The 20,659-nt window shown below is 42.3% G+C and overlaps 1 protein-coding gene across 2 annotated transcripts in view; it reads left to right on the forward strand.

The window, feature by feature from the left end:
- The first annotated feature begins 1,166 nt into the window (after positions 1-1,166).
- PRKCE (protein kinase C epsilon) overlaps positions 1,167-20,659 on the forward strand; it is a 285,443-nt gene continuing 265,950 nt past the window's right edge. Inside the window, exon 1 of one of the 2 annotated variants that reach the window (XM_085055006.1) lies at positions 1,167-2,260. In XM_085055006.1, coding sequence (XP_084911132.1) covers positions 1,913-2,260 — 348 coding nt within the window. In that variant the 5' untranslated portion in view covers positions 1,167-1,912. The remainder of the gene's footprint in view (positions 2,261-20,659) is intronic. The other variant, XM_085055005.1, reaches the window with a different exon arrangement.

Here is a 20,659-nt window from a genome sequence, read left to right on the forward strand (position 1 = left end):
TCATGACGTGTAGACAGCGTCCAAGAACACAGTACGCACACCCTTTTACCCTTTCAGAAGGGTTTTTTCCAATACGCTTGCAGGGCACTGGCGACCGCCTGCCTGCGGTGTCCCGCTGAGGGCCAGCTCGCAGCAGCGGGAGGCGCCGCGGGTTGAGGTGGGGCAGGCACGGGCCAGGTGATCGCGGCAGACAAAGGGGCTGGCAGTGCCCCACGGCCGCGGGGCGTCGGGCTGCCAACAGGCGGCTTCTGTCCCGAGCCGGGCAGCGCCTCTCGGCCGGGGAAGGGCGGCCGCGGGCCGGGCGGGGCGGGCCCCGGGAGGCCGCTTCCCCTGGCGGCGCTCGGCACTTCCCGGCGCTCGCACACCGCGGGGAAACTCTTCCTCCGGCCCGGCCCGGCCCCCGCTGACGTAGCGCTGTCTGTGCCGCTGCCGCGGCGGGCGGGGGTGGCGGGGACGCGGGCCGGGGCTCGGCGCTGTCAGGCGGCGGGGCAGGGCGGGGGCGGCGGAGTTCGCTGCCCGTCAGGCGCGGGCAGAGGCGTCCCGGGGATCGCGGAGAGAAGGGCGAGAGGCGGGAAGCCCTGCGGGAAGGGGCGTCCGCCGGCACCGCGGCGCCAGAAGCGCCGGGCGCGGTGTGAGTGGCGGTGCCGGTCCGGGCAGGACCTCGGTGGCCAAGCACTTCAATAAAGGTGGTCGGGGAGGAAGGCATCCGGGGGTGCTTCCTCCACCCTTGATTCACCACTTTATCCTGTGAGGAGGAGGCGGAGGAGGAGGAGAAGGAGGAGGAGTGGGGCCGGGGCGGGCAGAGTTCCCGGCGGAAAGCCGCCCGGCGGGTGTGGAGGAGCGGCAAGCCCAGCCCGGGGAGCACGACCCCCGCCGCAGTTCCCGGCTGGTGACGGCCGCGCTGCTCCCCCAACAGGCAAAACTTTCTACACTCAAACACACACACACAGAAACACACAGAAACACACACGCACGGCCGGGGCTGCCGCCGCCGCCGCCGCACACTCGCCCCACACACACACACTGACGTCTTTTGCGCATTTCCTGCGCTGGAGCGAGCGGCGGAGCGGCACCGGCAGCGGGCGGGGGCTGCGCGGAGGGAGGCGGCCGGCGGCGGCCGAGGGGAGGCGGCGGGCGGGAGGCGGGAGGCGGGAGGGAGGCGGCGGCGGCGGCTCTGCCCATCGCCAGGGCGGCGGCCGCCCAGCCGGAGCCCGCCGAGAGCCGCGCGGGCCGCTGCGCTGCAGGCGCCCCCCATGCGCGGGGGTCGCTCCGCTGGGTGCTCGGCCTTGGCGGCGGCGGAGCAGGAGGCGGCGGCGCAGGACGGGCGGCTGCGGGCGGCGGCGCGGATGGAAGGTCCCCGGGTGGATGTTTGCTGAGCCGAGGCTGTGCAGTAGGCAGGGCTGGTGGGTCCGCCGGCGTTTCTGATCCGTGTGTGTGCGTGTGCGTGTGTGTGTATGCGTGAGTGTGTATTGTTGTGCGGCGCACGGGCAGGACTGGCGTGTGCGGGAGCCGGGGATCGCGGCTCTGCTTCCTCTGCGAGGACTGATCCAGGATTATGGTCAGGGTGAAGGGAGAAGGCTCTTGCTTACCCCCCGGGTTGATTATGCTCGGGTTTTGATCGCATTCGGGGGTTCCCGCAGCCGCGGCCGCCTCCCCCTCGCCGGCGGCCCCCCTCCCTTGTTTTCCGTTAGAAACACGGGCAAGAAAATAAATGTATTCACTGGGTGTCGCAAGAGCAAAGGCTAAATAATCAAAGGTAACAGCAGCAGCCGGGCGAAGAGACCCGCACCGTACCCTGCTCCCCCACTCCCAGACCTGCCCTCCTATTTATTGGCGAGACCTCCCTCCCTCCCTCTTGGTGCGAGTGCGTTGAGCGAGTGTTTGATCCCAGGAAAAGTGCAGCTGTCCAGCCATGGTGGTTTTCAATGGCTTGCTGAAAATCAAGATCTGCGAGGCGGTGAATCTGAAACCCACGGCGTGGTCTCTGAGGCATGCGGTGGGTCCCAGGCCACAGACCTTTTTGCTGGACCCTTACATCGCCCTCAATGTGGACGACTCCAGGATCGGGCAGACCTCGACGAAGCAAAAGACCAACAGTCCTGCTTGGAACGATGAATTTGTCACTGACGTTTGTAATGGCAGGAAGATAGAGATGGCTGTTTTCCACGATGCCCCCATCGGGTACGACGATTTTGTAGCTAACTGCACTATACAGTTTGAGGACTTGCTGCAGAACGGGAGCCGTCACTTCGAGGACTGGGTAAGTGTGCACGCTTTGGATACATACGTGTACATGTGATTTTCAGTGGCATGGCTCTGGATGCAACATCTGTCTTGCAGAGCTGGGTTGCCAAGGGCATGTAATGCCTCTGAAGGCTTTTCATTATTTCCACACTTTGTTACACTGAGATAGTCATGGTTACTATATAACTAATGCATGTGGTCTACAGGCGAGGCAGGAAAGAAAAATATGCTGAATCTAAGAAAGAGGTGTGTAGTTACCACTTAGGTTTCTGAAATTATGTGGCATAAATACAAATGTAGTTGTCTTACTGAGTCCGAAAAACACGAACCAAATGCATCCATACAGAACATTACTGCAAAACCCAGATCCAGTGCTTGGATGAGTTTCATCATTTTGGGGTGAATGCTCTTGGTTAGCCTGTCAATGATGAGCCTTAAAAATCCAGACCTGACCTCTGATACGAGACACTTCAGGGTCTTCGTGTCACTTGAGAGCTCACTGCATCAGCACTGATGCTCCTCCTTCCTTCCTCCAGATGATCGACACCTCTATGCGTAGTTCTAACGCAATGCTTCTTCAAATGCTCAAGACTGATGAAAGGGTCCTAGTGGAATTTGGGCCCAGCTAGAGAAATTCTGTTTTCTGTATACACAATGTGTCTTAACAGCTTTTACAGCATCTTTAAGACCCAGAGGCTAATGTGCCTCAGTGGGAGTACAAAAAAGCTGGAAAATCCTTGCTCTGACATCCTCAGGTAGTGGGATTTAACAGGGAGAAACCAATCAAACAATGAAGAAACAGGAAACGTGAATATGCACATTTCACATTTCTGCAGTTAAACAGTTAAATAGTGGATATCCTTTAAATGAGATGTATAATAAAAGAATAGTAGTCATCATCTCATTTTCAGTGTGCTGTGCTCAACCAGCCATCTGAAAATATATATGCTCATCTTTTTATGTGTTTATTTTCCATGGTCAAGGATACTAGCCAGTATTTTTTTGGCAAACACACAAAGAACCCAAGACCAAAGAAAAAATAGCTAGGGTTAATAGGTCTGAGTTTTATGTATTCTTTGGGGCTTTGTTACTTAATGCAGTGATGTAAAGAGATGGCAGAATGATGAAAGGGCATGAAAGAATTAGACTCTATTTATGCTTATTAGGAGCTGGTCAACTTTGCTGTTAAAACTTTTATGTTTACCACTTCAAAATATTTTTCGATTTTGCTTTCTAAGTGTTGCACTGTGATTGTTAGGGTCTAGATTATTCTGATGCTCTATAAAAGCTACACATTAGTAAGCTCAAATGGTAAAAGTCAGTGATAGACGGAGGAAAAATAGCCATATCAGGAAAAGACATATGCAGCAGTATTGCAGATGTCTTTTACCTGGATTGAATGACAATCAAGTTGGGACTCTCCTGAAATCAAGTGAAGTTTCGTCTTTGAGATCAGTGGGATGAGGAAATCTGCACAGATTTTTCAGGAAAGAGTAATAATTTTGTGTGTTCTTTTTGTGCACGGTACATGTTATGAGTTTGTCGCCAAATCTGGAAGGACCTTGCAAATTCCAGATGCCAAGTTTGAATTTTGGTGGGACTGGGGTGCATCCTGGCTCTGATATTTGCGGTGAACTCGAATGTCTGAACACGTTCCCATGATAAATAGTGGGATTTAACAGGTTGAGGCCCATTGTAAACAGGATCTGTGAGGAACTGATAGCTGAATCAGATAAATGCTGTCTTTTATTGCATCAGGATTCATTGCTGTCCAGCATTCACTGGGTGGGAGGAGACGAGGGAGTGACTACTCTTGTTGTGTGTTGATGTGACAGAACCGAGGACATGGCAGTGGATCATAAGTGGTCAGCTCAGTGTAATGCAGCTTCTGAAGCATCACTTACTTTGTTTTGCACTGTAAATCCTCATCGTTAGGATTGTGCTCATGTGGTGCATCTAACAAACAGCATACACCTCCCTCCCTGGATCCCAGTTACAATAGGGGGGTGGAAAGTATTTATAGGATTGTGCTTTATCCTTTCCAAAATCTTCCTATTTACTGAATGTGTAACTGCAATTGTAATACCGAGTGTGTTTTTTGGATTAATAGATAGGGACCTTCAGAGAACTGACTCTTACAAAATCACACTGGTTTTTGGTCTTCTTTCATTGAGTTAAACGAAGACCTGTGGCCATGACATCTCTACACAGTCCATACTGAAGTAAACAGATTTATTGGGATTGTCATCAGTGTCTGGAGTCATCTTAAAACCTGAAAAAGGAATCGTCTGCAAAGTGAATGGGTTTCACAGTACAAGGAAAATGCACATGGCCTAAACCAACATTAGACTAAGATCTGCTGGTATGATACAGTCAGTTTTTTCTGTTTAATAAGAGGACTATTTCTTTCATTTCACTCTTGGCATTTAAGGTAGATATTTTTGTAGTACTCTTTCTGAACTCTGTAACAAGCAAATTAAAAGCAGCAATCACAGTAACCCATTCTTCCTTACTGCCTGAAATATCAAATAAAAGCAACCTACATACTTGAAACACACTTGAAAACCATCAGGTCTTTTTATGCCATTCTGAGGATTTCCCTTTAAGCAGTCCTGAAAGTTGGAACTGGGTAGCACATACTTGCTGAGTGTGTTTGTTGTAATTGCTCTGCTGCCCCTCCTTACCTTCAGAATGATGCAACAGTTATTGCAGGACTGGACTGTCATGATTAAAACAGGATTGAGAAAAAGCTCATGTGCTGAGAACAGGTCTTATCAACGTATTAATAGCTTTAATGCTTTTGATCTCATGTAATACTGCATGTATTTTTTTAAGGAAATTCTAGAATTTCTGTAATATCTCTGCTAGGGTCAAGGTTATGTTTCTAGGTTTCTAGATTCTTGTCAGAAGTCCAGAATGCAAAAAAGGTTCACAAAAAAAGGATGTTTGGGGTTTTTTTTCCCTAGAAAGAAACTGTTTCTCTCTTCAGACAGCTCACCTAATTTGATTGACTTTTGCCATTGTGCAAATGCCTATATTTTTTTCTCAGATGAATTTTTTAGGAAAATACTGGATATTTTTCCTACTCTTAGGCCTGTGCTATACACTGATGCCATGGTTACAGTGGAAACACTAATGATAAACAAGTACAAAGCTTGAAATCATGATAACGTCTATTGTATTAACTCAAGTCACATAGATATGCAAAATCCTGGTTCCTTTTATCTAAGGAGTGTTCAACAGTTGCATTTCTCCTTCTGATACGTATACACTCTAAATGTATATATATTTTTAAAAAATACTTCAAAGTTGTGGTGTGAACCAGTGATTCAGAGTTTACTGGATGGAAGCTTTTAAACAAAATAAAAGCTTTTGGGGTTTTGGTAAAATCAATGGAAAATACCTGTTTGGATTTCTGAAACAGGTCTAGTGACAATTAAAAAGATGGCTGCTTTTCCAGTGGTGCATCAATACAGACAGCACAGTAAAAGTGTCACTTGTGCAGATTTTTTTAGTCATGGCTACACTGCAGTTTTAAAGAGAGCTTTGGATTTATGACATGACAGGCTTTTCTGTAAGCGCAGAAAATGTCATACAGAATTTTGTATTCAAGAGTATTCAAGAGGATTCTGGTGAACTAATGCTTTCAAAAACAGAAAATACAGAACAATAAACAACTTGCAAGTTCTGATGGAAAAACAAACTAACAACTTGACAGCTCTGGCTATATTTTTTTGAGTTGGGTAATTCAGGTAATCATAAAGTATGTCTTTATCTAGCTTTCTTACTTGTGGCATATGTAAATGATTCACTTCAGTTGGCAATGCAGCTACATTTAATCAGTGGAATTGAGATCAGGAAGGAAAATTCCATTGATATTTAGCCGTGTGGTTCCACTCCTGCGAATTATCATGATCAATGTTTATGTGTGTGGATGATTGGTAGTATGGGTTCTGAGTTCAAGTCCACTTTCCAGAGTTGATGACAGATGAAATCAGCATGATTGGACCTAAGCCAAAGACTCCATCTAAGGGTCTGAGCCATTAGCCTGGCTGTACGTGAGAAAACCTATGGAGTCGTCCTAAGAAATCCTTTTGCTGGCTGAGTAGCAGAACTCACTAAATCAGTGAGGACATCACAACATTTAACAAGAAAAGCCTCTATTTCTACTGAAAATATTGTGCAGCTATATTTAGGTTAATGAAACAAATTTAATTTTCTGCTGTCTTAAAAAATCCGTAATGCTGTCTGGCAAAAAATAAAACATAGATTTCAGGGAGCTTTTCTTTGCTAAAATATCCTCCATACTGCTTTTCTTCTTTCAGTACTGCTTCTTCAGATCTAAATTTAAAACATTATACTTTTTTGAAAGCATCCTTTCCTATTTCCATTTTGCCAATGTGAAGTAAATTGTGCAACTATGCCACCATTGCAGGTTTATTATGAATTCATATAATATCTCAGTAGAAGGTTGGTGATGAGTTAGGGGAAATGGCATGGGGAAGAAGTACACTCTTTTATATACTTGTTGAGCTGTTCAATTAGGTGTTTTAATGTCATGTTTATAACATACTGTTGAATTAATTTTCATATTGGAAAGGCTAGGTCCTTAAGTTGCAGTCTGTGTAGTTAAAAACCTAGGTTATCTGAGCTCTGAATGTCACTGAAAAGGCAGTAGCAGGGGAGGAATTAAAGCTCTTTAGAGTCCTTGGTCCTGTGAGCTGTCCATGGATGTGAGGAGTAGAACTGTCTCCTTCCAGTGCCTCTAAGCTGAATGAAATGGAAAGACTGCTTTGGTGGGTTTTTTTTCCTTCTTTTAATGCCATTTCTGTTGTTGGAATGGGAACTCCTTTCAGTCAGCAGGTGATCTGTTGTAGCTGGCAGACAGAGAATGGAAATGTCATCATTGTAGTGCAGGTCGCCCTGTGTGTTAACCTCTGCTTGTGCCGCGCACTGCTGAGGGCTGGCATTGGGCTGGCAGAAAGTGACTGTAGCATATTTTCATTTTTATTTTCATCTACTGACTCAATTTATCTGTACTGGTGGTGTTGAAAGGCCTAGGATTTTGCTCGCAAAAACTTTACATCTCATCTAAACTGTGGTTCACAGGCTGCTGAAAAGCTGTGTTATCAGAAGCGTATTGGTTGAAATGAAGGAAATTACTGGGGTCCTGTTTGAGAGGTTTCTGCATGACAAGTTGGTCATGAAGCAAGGTCTGCCAGGTTTGTGGGGCAAGGCTGAGAGAGCTACATGGGCTCAGAAGGGTTTCACAGGGACTCTCATTCTGAAGGTGAGTGAATGTCAAGAGGAGCTGGGAGATTTTGGAGAGAACTTTGTAGGGATAGGGGTCTTCCTTACCTTCTCCCACAGTCTGTCTCACTCCTGTTCCTTCTCTTTTCCCTCTCTGCTGGGGATGTGGTACAGTCACACATGGCTCACCCACTGTCTTGTATCAATCCCTTTCTACAGCTGCATAAATCTACTCCTACTCCCTGCTAGAAATGTTCTCTCCCAACAGCTCCTGCTTACCTGCAGTGCTTCCCAGCCTGCTGAGAAGCAATAGAGGGGGAAAATGCTGCCTCTGCGGTTGCTACTGCAGGGAGAGAGCAAGGGCAGAGTGGGGAAAGGAGGAGATGAGGCATGGGGAGAAACCTGGAGGAGGGTAATGAATAGTTGCTGCTGCACGGCGTACTCCAGCTGCCCTTTTGGCAACAGCAGAAAGCTACACGTGTAGGAGACAGGGATGAGCTGGCATAGGCAAATTGACTCGTTGAAGGCCGTATGGTGATCACTGACCCGCTTTTGGATTCTTTTTTTTGTCTGCTTTGCTGAGTGTATAGCTTTTGGAGTCTCACTTCAGATGTGAAAAAAATTGCTCAGAGCATGAAAAGTGTGTAGTGGAGCATGCATTTTACTTAACATGGAATTATCATAGCTGTAGGTCAGGAGGTGATCCCACCACTGATCAGAATCTCATCCTATTGTTGCTAATACCAAATACTGACATGAAGTTCCACATAGTGAAAATAATTCTACTGAACTCTGTAGAAAGTATTAGAAAAAAGTTGCCAGTAACAGAATCCAGTTCCTAGGTATTAATTCAAATCTAGACTTTTAAGAAATGTCCAAGTGGAGTGAAAGCAATTCCTGCATGTCCTTCTTGTATCAGTTTTAAGACCATGCATGTCATTATTCCAGGTCAGGTGGTTCCACAGACACTATGCAGAGCTTCATGGTCCTGAGTAAACCACTGATCTCACTAGGTTCACTGGATTTCATACAGGCCAGTTTAAATTCTTTCCTCAATAGGGGCCTGTGCTCCAAAGAAAAACTAAGAATCAATAACATTTAAAGACATCCTTTACATGTATTTCTCTCTTACTGACTTGCTATTCTTCTGCAAATCTTGCATATGTAAGTGTGGTTTCTGCTTTCTAGCATCAAACTAAAACTTCTGTCCTCCATGTCCAGAATTCTTTAAATATTGCCAAAATGGGGATTTGATTTAAGTTGGAATTGTAGAACTTGGCAACTAAATGTGATTTGTTTCCACTCCCTAAATGACTTTTATTTAAATGAACTTTTTGGGGTTTTTCAGGTTTTGAAGGGAGACTGTGAATACAATTTGTAAACCATTAGAAGCAGGAACTTTTTGGCTTGGAATTGGCTGGTTGAATTTAGTTCTGCTTTACCCAATGCTATCTTAATCTCCTTTCCCCCACCCCAACTATTAGACTGTAAGAGAAAGGCATCTACAGTTCATGGTAAGAGAGGGTTTGGAAACAACAGACTATGCAAATAATGGGATATTTGTGGTCAGAGAGGACTGAGAAGAGACTTTCCCTCCATCCACATGGAAAGGTAGGGCTGGAACTATTGGGGTACGGAAAAAGATCAGAGGTCCAAATACAGCTTGGAAAACTGCCAGTTCGGGATGCAGGAGATCAAACAAGCCTTTTTGCTGAGCTGGCCAGAGCAAGGCCTGAAGGATGGGGATATTTTGTGTGCCCTTCTGAGTCATGCAAATTGTAGAAGTTATAGGGGTTTCAACCATCTGGGGGGAAAGTGCTCACTACAGAAGGCCAGCAAAAATTTTAACCTTGTGCTTGTGAGTACTTTCCTGTTTGGCAGGGAGTCACTAGAGAATTTTAAAAGTACATTCAGTAATATTAATATGAAACTGCAACTGTAAAGCTAACAAGCCATTCTAGAGAATGGGTAACTTTCACAGCAGTTATGCATTTTGCACTACATTTTAGTAAAGAAAATGCAAATGAGTATGATGTAAGAACATCTGCAGAATTCTTATCTACTCTCATCATTATTCACAGTCAGTAGCGTGAATTGCTAGTAAAGTTGATTTCTGAGTGTCCTCTCACTTGCATTCCTCCAAGAGTTAAAAAAATCTTAAATTATCATTGCTGTGATTTAACAGAAGTTACAGAAGCCAAGATTTCACATATTTCTGAATAGCACAGCTAAAAAACCTAGAGATATTGGCACGTTCCCATTAAATATAACAGCAGTTTTAATGTTTATTTTATTGGAAGCAGTGTTAGAGAAATGCTACACAGTTCTAAGAGTTTTTCCTCACTGAACTCTGTAGGGCTTGAATTGTTGAGGAACAGAAGTAAAGTCAGACCATAGCTTTTAAAATTAAAAAAAGCATAGTTTGATTCCATGGGACGCTTGCAGGCAGCCATTTCTGCCTTATATCAGCTAACTTGAGCTGATTTGATTGTTACAGACAATAGAATCATTTTGCTTGTTTCTGGTGTCCTGCTGGGCAATTTCATCACAGGCAGGAACAAAAAAAGCATGAATAATGGCTAGATGTTACCAAATAAATTTCATGTCTGCATTGTTTGAACTGCAAGCCCCCTTTTTATCTCTGTATCTTGAATGAAGAGTAGGGTAACCTAATACTTACCATTTCCAGCTTAGGATCTTTCAGTGCTTGAGAGTATAAGTAATTTACAAGCCTCTTATGGGGGACCACAATTTCTTATGTATTTAGAACTCTTCACTCTTCAGTTCATTGGTCTTTTTAATGTCATTAAAAGATACATGGCCTTGGCAATATTAATATTTATAAGCATATTTAGAGAGTGATGTGATAGCACTGCAGCAGATGTAGTAGTGGTGGAAACATGAAGGGAAGACTGATGCATACTCTGCATAGATGATGAGGAAGTGGCTAGAATTGCTTTGTTTTGTTTCACAGATTAAAAGCCAGCAGGACAGTAGTGTCCTTCCATGTTTTCCTTCAGTTTCCTCTTTATCATCTGTTCTGTCTTTATGCTGCCAATTCTCCATCTTTCTTTATTTGTTCTGGCTTTAAGATGGTCAACCTTTAAATATTGCATAAGATTTTGATGTTGGTAATGCTAGCAGGCTTTGTGAATGAAATGTCCTGCTATAGATCTCTACAGAGATCTATTGCAAGTGCAGTTTTCTTGCTGGGACCATATTTACTCAATGCATAAGTCTTTCTGGCATCTGTCAACTTCCCTTTATTTCAAGGTGAGATTGATCCATGGCCTTAGAAAATGATGTCTGAGAATGTATTGAAAAAGGAAAGGCTAAAAGTCATTCACGCTGTGTCCACCATGTTTTCTCTTTTACATGGTTCTATTTAGAGTTATTGAGGGATCTTTTTTTTTTCTTTTCATCTCCTCTGAGTTTCATTAACTTTTCCTTCCTTGTGACCCTGTAGTGCCTTGGTACCTCTCGAACATTTGGCCTCATGGCCCACTTTTCTCCTTAATCCAACACTATCACCTTGTCCTTTTGTCCCAGCTGTCTGTTGTAACTTCTCCTTCATTTTTCTTGTTATTACTTCCCTTATATCCATATTGCTATTATTCCCAGCAGTCCAACTCCTTCCCCCTTTTTGTCACTCCGGTGGACCAGTAAGATCCTCGTGTCAGTCGCACTCAGAAGCATCCCGAGTGTGTGAAGCTCCATGGCATTTGCCCAGCTGCTGTCATCCAGAGCATGTCCCTGCTGTGCTTCTCAGCGAGCAGCAGGGAACTGATTATACTCGTGGCTGTCAGAGTGGCTATTTTCAGTCAGAAAGGAGTGATGCCCTGAGTTTCCAGTTAGTTATACTACAGGAGTGTTTGAAGGAATAAATGTAATATGGTAGCTTTGAACTTCAGGCAGAATGCTCTGGTTTTAGCAGACTCGGTGGGGTGTTGTAGGAATATGATCTATTCCTGAAAACTGGACTCTCCCAAGCAGTGGAAACACTATTAAAATTTTTAGTTGGTACTGTCTGTTGGGATTTTCAGGGACTTCTAATCATGGAAAATATCTACCAGTGTTTGGTTGTTTTTTTAATATAACGTGAAATGGTGGTTTCTGTATTCAAAAAGTTCTAGTCCAAGCACAAGTCAAAAAAGGCAGGTTGGGGAAGCCAGAAGAAATATTAGGAAAATGCTTAACAGTGTGAAAGGCTGCAGTAATAGTTGAGCTGCAGCCTATCAGGTCAGCTTTACTTGGTGTCCCTAACTCAGAATCTCAAGAGGAGAGGTAGTAGTGGAAATTTTGCTACAGATATTTGGAGTTCCTGATGTTTTACATAATGTGTTTCTCTTCAAGGAATTGATGGGTTTAGAGGGACAGCTCTTATGATCTGGAGCATGGTTCCCAAACTTCTAGTTGTTTCTGAGTATCCCATATTTCTTTAAGAATGTTGGGTATCGCCCACATTGAGGGAACTACAGGATTTTTCTGTATAATTCAATGAAAGCTGTATTAATTGTATTATTACATTAGAGTTTTTTTCTTTAGTGATAAGTGGTTTAGACCACTGCAATAATTAAATTTGGACACGATATATAGGGATAATAGTACATACTAGTGACACTGGGCTGAGATAAGCTTTGTTAAGTTTTATCACACTCCTTTACTCTTTGTGCTCGCAAGTTCTCAGAGCCATGCCAAGCCTCTGAAAGGAAGAAAAAGGAAAGAAGAATTTTATTAACACCTCAAACCTATTTTTTAGAAGTGTTATCCATTGAATCAAAAGTAAGTGACAGTGCTTTTCACCTAAAAAGCAAAACCTTGTGGGTCTTTCTGATGACCCTTAGGCAATACTTCATATATATATAACTTTAGAAATAATATTTGGGAGGTAACTTTGCATATGCATTTTTATAAGGCCAAGTGAAAGGTTTTAAAATACAAGTTCAGCTATGCTTATTTTTAACAATTCTGTGGTGCAGTAGCAGTCCAGGCACCATGACCTAGACAAGTTCCTATTATCTCTTTAGGTGTTCTTTTCTTGCCAGTCCATGCTTTGCCCATTAGTTGCAACATGCCTTGGGTAGGGTATAATGTTACCTTGTAGGATATATCATTTAGCAGAAATGTGGGGTCGTGATTCTTTTTTGAAGGGTGTTCACTTTACCACAGTAGTATGGTAACAAAAACAGATGAGGAGCCATTGACCTCTGTTCATCATAGCCCAGAGAGTGCAACTCAGAAAAACTTGGAAACATTTCTGTGTTGGTTTTGTTGGTAAGTAGATGTGTGAGTAGGCAAAATCAATGTACCTTAAACAAACAAACAAAAATTGCAAGTTTGTAGCAAGTGCTGTCCATTAATGACTGGAGGGCATACAGAGATAAGTTGTCTTGCACACAGATTCAAAGTCAGTGTTCCTACATTGATTTTAATGGGAAGTTCTTTGAGTGCTGAAACTATTGAGAGTATGTGTATCGTTCAGTTGCATACAGAGTGATTCATTTGTGCTCCTAGCTAGTTACATCCCTGTCAATTGAATTCCTTTTCTGTTTAATATTGAACTTTATGTATTTTTCGGAATTGAGACATACTGTAAATTTTTCAGGTATGTGGAAATTACATGAAGGATTTAGACTCCTGGTTCAGGAGCTTTTTGAAAGTATTATCCGGCTGTCTTTTCATGGATGGTTGCATCTGTTGTTCTAGAATCATAGAGTAAGCTGAGCTGGAAGGACCCACCAGGACAACCTAGTCCAACTCCTGGCCCTGCCCAGGACACCCCAAGAGTCACACCATGTGCCTGAGAGCATTGTCCAAACACTTCCTGAAGTCTGTCAGGCTGGTGCTGTGACCACTGCCTGGGGAGCCTGTTCCAGAGCCCAGCCATCCTCTGGGTGAAAAACTCAGTCAACCCAGCTTCTAAACTGTGTCCAAATGAGGTTGTGAGTACATTGTGAGCTGCTTGAATATGTTTGGTCAGTTCTGGCCATCAAGCCTTCTCTTCACTTTGGTAGTATGTGTTGTTTTGGAAGTGGTATTTTGCAGAGTATTTCAAAACAAAAAAACCAAAACCAGCAAAAAAACCAACCCAAAACTTTAATGTTTTTGTTTTGACTGATGCTTCATTACTAAAACTATGGTAAATCACTGCATATTTGAACAAATTAAATGAAACTGATCTCTAGGCTTATTTGAATGTACTCTGGACATCAAGCTGACGGTCTCTGACATGTTACAACTGTTATATTTGGTTTCAAATGTGTGTGCTCTCCAGCCAAGCACTGTTTTGCTGTAACAGTGTTGTTAATACCATAAAGCTTTCAAAACCCTTAGTGTATTCTAAAGTTTAGCCTTTTTAAAAATCAAGTTCAAAATCCGATGTGAAGTGTGGGAATGCCGTTTTGTCTTTCATGCAGTTCCTGGAAGACTGAGGTTAAAAAAAAAAGCATCTGAGTGAAATGGAAGGCAAGTAGAGTGACAAGTGGGGGCACTTCTGTTGAAGCCTTTTCTTCCTACAGCATTCTCCTTGTTGGACTGTATGGGCTTCTTCTCTTTGGGACCTGGACATAATTGTGGCAGTGATCAGTAAGACAAATTGCAGGCCAAATGTTTTGTAGAACTGCCAAAAAGTTTGCAGCAGTCTTCCAGCAACTGTGAATCAGCCCTGCACCCTATTTGTAGAGTTGCAAGCAAAATCTGCTTCCCAGCAGCAGCGTGCTGGTCTGCAGAACCCCTCTATTGTAAGATTTATGCACGGTTAATGAACTTTGCGATGCAAAAAATGTGAAGTCTCGGAGACATTTTATGCAGCTATGAAAATGTACTTGATGGTAGTGATATCCCAGTAAGACAGGAGTAGAGTGCTGAGACCTTGTCAGAGCATGGATGCATTCATGCTGGCAGCGTGACAGTTTTGAATGTAGGAGTTATTAGTTTCTCTTTGATAACATGAGGTTGTGCAGAAACAGAAAGTTCAGAGTTTCTTCCTGCAGGAGTTTATGATGTAAAATAAGAAAAATTATCTCACTTTTGGAGTGCAATAACCTGTGTATCATGCTAGAAGTGGCCTGCAAAATCCATGGAAAATGTGTAACAAAATAAAAACCTGTACTTTTCAGGGCGGAAGTATGCAAAAGAAACAAATTATGTGTTATTGTAACTTTTAAGAAATGTATTTGATGGCCCTTGGGGAAGCAATAGCTGTCTAACTGAGGAGTTAAGGGAGAGTGTTTTTATTCACATGAGTCAGCAGAGAAAGAGGCTGAAGCTTGTGTGCCAGACCAAGGAACATGTAAATATGACAGATGGTCAACAAAGCGAAGCCACTTTGTAATAGAGCAGTTCGTACAAATAAGGAAGATCTTTTTTTTGCAGCAGGCTTTATTTAAATAAAAGTTTCAAAATGCCAAAATAGATAAACAAAAAATAGCTATCAGCAGTATCACTTGTTTTTCCTTAGTTTCTGGGAACAGGTGGGGTTGGTGAATTAATTTTCACAGTACACAAGGTATTCCTGATCCTGATTACATTATTGTCTGAAATTTTAGTGAGCTGTGAGATAATGTGTGATAACTTCATTATAATCTTGCATGCTGTGAACTGGTCATGCAAGTTTTTACACACTTAGTTGTCCTGCATCTACTTGTGATATAGCATGTTATCTTCTCTTTCTTCTATAATTATTGCCTTTATTTCCATTCACATAATTCTTTCAAACAAATGAGCATGTCAGTAATGGAAATGCTGGGATGAGTGTTCACTCATAATTCAGGTATAAAATAATCTTATAAAATGAATAATCCAGCCTTTTGTATCAGTGGTTCCAGAAGAGGCCTTTGCTTTAGATTTACGTATAGTGATATGTGGATCTTATCTGTCTCAGGTAGTAATGAAACTCATTAGCAAAATAATCTGAGTCTGGAGAATCTTGAGTATAGTCATCCTCACAGCATTCCTAAGAGGAAGTGTAATGGATGGAGATTCCTCCATGTTGCCCAGACGTAAGGCATAGGCATTATGGTTTTAATCTCACAGTTTTGCAGTGGAAGCATTAGTTTCATTTTTACCATGGAGAGACAGGGGCTGAGATCTAGACTAGTGAAATATGGTTTCTGCCTGGTACCCTTTGTGTCCTGCAGCTTCTTCCTCATCTGTCAATCACTCTTACAATACTTTTGAAAAAGAAGGATTCTTGCCATCACATTTCTGTTTCCTTCTTGTAGCTTAGCTTTTGTAGACTAGTGGGTTTATGCTTTGATTGGAAGGGGGTTTTTTGTTGGTTTTTTTTTTTTTGTTTCAATCCTACAACCACTTTATTTTGGGGATGCTTTCCTTCAGTTGTAGTAAACAAACAGAAATGCAGGGCCTGTTTTGCTGTTTTCCTTCTTGACACTGGATCTATAAAACCAGGCTTCCAGACTGTCAAAGCAGAATCAATAGTTGGAAGCTGAGCTGCTCCTGTGGATGGCTAGTTGGGGGCAGCACCAACTTCACTGTTTCAGTGAAAAAATTACCACTGAGGAGCATCCTGTGTGCATGTACTTGGAACATGTCCTGTACTGAGCCTACCTGTGTATGACTATATATACATATATATATATATATATATATATATATATGTATGTAAACTGTCAAAGGGCTGGAACAGAGTTGGATGTCCAAATCCCTCTAAAAGGTAGAACACATTGTTTTGAGCACCCTTGAAACTTGCCATCCTAACTTAAAATTTTGTATGTCATTTATAGCCCCATAACTGCAGTTAGTGTGGTAGAAGGGAACAGCAGACAAAATGTGAAGTCAAAATGTTTGTTGTTGGATTGTTCATACACTAAATTCAGAGGAAAGGGGACTTGCATTTGAGTCAATCATTTGAAGGAAACAAAACATTTAATTTTACATTTTTTGGGTCTTGTCTCTGTTACTAAGAGTGGAAAGGCTTAGGATCCTCCAGCTGGAGTGGTGTGAAGAAGGAGTAAGTACAGCTGGTGTGTGCTGTGGAGCAGCTGTGCAGTGCAGCAAGGCCTGATAGCCCAGCACCTGAGCATGTTTATAAAACAGATGCACTGAGATTATAGTGGTGTTGCCTGCCTGGCAGACTGCTAGCCTGTGGTTTACACAAGGCTGTCCCTGGTTTTGACAAAGCCACAGATTCGCTACACCGGATGTGCTGGCATGGCTTGGGGTTAACATGTTGCACTTCAGGACTGACCCCAGTTGGCACAAATTTGGTGCAGATTATAGCAACTGAGACTTAATGAATTTGAGAAAGAGAGATTTGGGGTAAATTAGAAGGAGGTGTTTGTTTAGCTATTCATTGTTGCTTTGCAAAATTATTAATTATTTATTGTGTTTGGAGCTCAGATGAAGTGGGAGAAGGACACAACATACCCATTACCATCCCTTCACAGTGAAGAAGTGGCATTCTCTTTGGTTTTCTGGTATTGTATGTAGTATTGAGCTGCCTGATCAGAGTAAATTTAACATCTAGACTTCTAAGTGTAGTAAAGCTTTTTAGCTAGGTTTCTTTCATCCAAAAGGTATTGTGCAGATGCTACAGAAAATGTGTGAAACATGGATTGCTAAGGTCCATCATACTGAATGTAGTCAGTGATGGGAATATCAATTATCTCGTATTGCATGAAGCTGAAGGCATTGGAGTGCAGAGGTGGTGAACTTAAGGCTTCAGTTACTTATTTTCCATCTGTTTAGGAGAATGTACTTTTACTTGCAACTTAAACATTTTTACATGGCTATCCAAAATTTAATATTGACTTTTCTTTACACTGCTCAGTGATCTACAGGAAGAAACTAGTGCCCTTAAAATATTCTTATGGATTTGCTTCATTTTTCAAATATATGTGGTTCATGAACCTCAATTAGACTAGCAGCTTAAGGGAGTATGTTAATAGCTTCATTTCATACTGGAGGCTTATAATACTGTGACACCTTTGACCTCAGAGAAGCTACAATTTTCTTGCTTTAGGCAGATATGAAAAGACTTGGTGCCCAGATAAAACAAATTCTCTTCAAATTCTCCTGGTGTCATAGCTTTACCTTCCTGGATAAGTAACATTGATTAAGGATAAATTTTGTTAAGACAGAATGTTTTGAATATATCCTGGAATTGAATGAATAATAGATGAATACACATTTGTTTATTAATATGGTTGGCAGGTCCACTGTACAATGTAAGACCCTATTAGTCATCATCACTTCAGTATGGAGTTAACATTTGTGTCCTCATTTCTTAAAATATGTGGTATGTGAGATGTTCATCTCAAGGCTGCAGAACAGCAGAAAAGGCAGCATATGGGAGTGGTACCCATCTATCCTGTAAGTATCCCTGCTTGCAAACCAGATTCCTGGCAAGATCTGTAATCAAAGAACCCAGCTAGGTAACTCCTTTGTGTCTCAAAATGCATCTGCCCTGAAGCTCAGATCTCATGTCCCAGGGCTTGCATTTTCAAACCCACAGGCTCAGTCTTCTTTTCTTTTAACCCTGTTATTCTAAGGGATGCTACTTTTCCAGTTCCACTTCCCTCTTGTACCTTACTCTCCCAGTGGTACTTGTAGTCCCTGTTTAATTGATTGCTGTTAGCAGCTCCTCAGTTGAGAAGTACCTCACTTCTGCTCTTCGTAGAATTAAAACATTATGATGACAGGCTGCATTTACCAAATCTCCTAGCTTGATTAAAAAAAAACAAAACCACAAAACCAAAACAAACGTCTTTTCCACTATATTCTGGATTTACTGGAATAAAGGGGTGAAATAATTTATCTTCCTTTATTTGGGTATGTATGTCTAACTCATTTGGTATTTTTTTTCCTGTTAGGAATCTAGGAAAGAAGATGCCATCCTCCAACACTTGCGTATTCTCTTGTTCTCTTTTTCACCCTGGAGAAAGTGAGACTAGTAGCAGCTTTAGTTACAGTTAACATATTTAATCATTGGAAAGCTTAATTTGAAGACCTACTTTGTTACCCCGTGTTTCCCAGTGACTCCATTAACTTGTGAGACAGGTATAATGGATAAAACGCATTAAGGCAGTGAATATGTGTCATAGGAAGAGGTTAAGCTGGTTGGAAGATGTTGGGCAGCCTCCCTTTTAGGGTTGTTTGAAGCATAATTGTGTGACAGCAGATACAGAACAAAATATGTTACTGAGAGAGAACAAAAGCAAATTCGGTCAGGTATTTCAAGGCCAAGGCAACTCATTTGAGTTATTACTGGCTCCTATTAACATGCCTGAAAAAATGATGTTCTTTGCTTCAGCTGGGTGGCCCTCAGTAAGGGGAGAGATTCTTTCCTGCCTTTTGAAATCATCAAAGAATATGAGAGTAATCATTTCCAAAGTTATCTCCATGTCGGAAAACCTCACTGTTCAGGATAAGCCAGGGTAAACAAAGGAGAAATAGGAAATGACTTTTAAAAAGTATGGATTTGAACCTGTGAGGTGCTGAGTGCCTTCAGTGAAATGCTGAGCTTGCTTGATTTCCAGTAAGTTTATGGCTCTTGGTTCCTGACAGGATCAGGTCCTAAGATTAGATCTACCCTCTGAAGTAAAATTAGGTTACTGCTGTCAGCTTTTTTTGACTGCCAATATTGCTTACAGTGCATATCATCAGTGCTCTGTATGTACACAGACATGTACAGCACTTGAGTAAAGATAGAAGCTCATCTACAGGGACTGTATCACTTCCACATTTTCACTGTTTGTCTGCTCTACTAATTAGAACTCTGATATGAAAATGAGACATCAAGAGAGTGAAGCAAAATACCAGATGCCTACTGGCAAAAGGAAGATCCTTCTTCAATTTTGCTGTCATGCTTAGGAGCATTTTTACATGTTTTTCCCCTTATGTAGAGTAAAATAATGCCAAATCTGTGTAGCACTTTTTATCAGTAGATTCCTAAGTGGGTATCAATTTGATGAATGTATTGAATATGCAATCAAGACCTTTGGGTAAAGAAGCATGTACTGGTGTAGTTTTTCACTTTCAAACAAATTGCAAAGCCCTTCACATTTAGCTTTTTGGACTTTCATTGGAGCTATTCATGTTGTATGGGCATCTCAATACACCATGGTTTGCCTGGAGATTGAGAGGTTGTAAAGGATGTTTGGATTAGATTCCTTCTCTCCCACTAGTACATACTTTACTGTCCCTATGAGGTTAATTTGCTACCAATGACTGCAGTCATTGTTGGCATTATTTGAACTAAGGGTGGGTATAATGAGACTTCACTGCTAGTCATGCTTAAGGGGGAAACTGTTTCTTCACAGGAGTTTCTAGAAGTTATACAAGAAAATCTATATGCTCTAGGCATGAACTGTGAAATATACATACAATAGTCAGACTGATTCAGTCTTCTCATAATTTGTTGCTGTTATGATTAGAAAGTGGCTTAATTTTTTGCATCTGGTTATTGCAGCGTGTAGAAATACAAATCTTATCTGAATACTGAAGTTTTTAATGGCATGAGAGATATGAGGGATAGTTTGGTTTTGGTTTTTTTTTCTGAGATTCTAAATCTGTGCTTGTATAGAAGGCTTGGACCACCTTGATTCAAAGTGATTTTGATTATATAATATCTTTCCCAGGATTTGTTCATTACTCTGTTTTCTGTGTCTTGAGTAGACCTGGTATGTTCATTGACCCTGCCAGCATATGGGTTATAAACAAATTGGAGGCAAAGGGGAGGAAAAAGAAACAGTGTTTAATTCTACCAAAGCTCCTGCCTCAGGCTTCAGTGCTCAAAGTTTCATCAAACAGGTTCTTCTACCTCTGTTTCCTCATTCCTCCTGAGGAGAGTCAAGCTGACCACGCTTAATTAATTACGAGGCTTCAGAGCCTTCCTTGTGCTCCAGAGAAACAGTGCCTCCTTGCCCCTGGACCAGCAGTGTCCAGGAAACAGCTAGAGCACAGATCCTGAGCTATGATCCTTTGGGGTGGGGGATTGCTTGCTAGGGCAATTTTTTTTCACTTGGAGCATAGTAACACCTTCTGGGAGTCCACAGGGAGACTAAAGTAAATTTAGTGCGCAAGAAAAGAAGTCACTCCTGTGTAGGGGGAGGCAGTCTCCTGTCAAGCCTGGGGAGCCTTGTTTCCCGTTGTGCAATGATGCAAATCACCTGGGAAATTATGCAAGGGGAAAGCCTGGGAAATA

Source organism: Lichenostomus cassidix, chromosome 3, assembly GCF_008360975.1.
Source record: "Lichenostomus cassidix isolate B80296 chromosome 3, HeHo_3.0, whole genome shotgun sequence".
In the NCBI taxonomy this organism is placed as follows: domain Eukaryota; kingdom Metazoa; phylum Chordata; class Aves; order Passeriformes; family Meliphagidae; genus Lichenostomus; species Lichenostomus cassidix.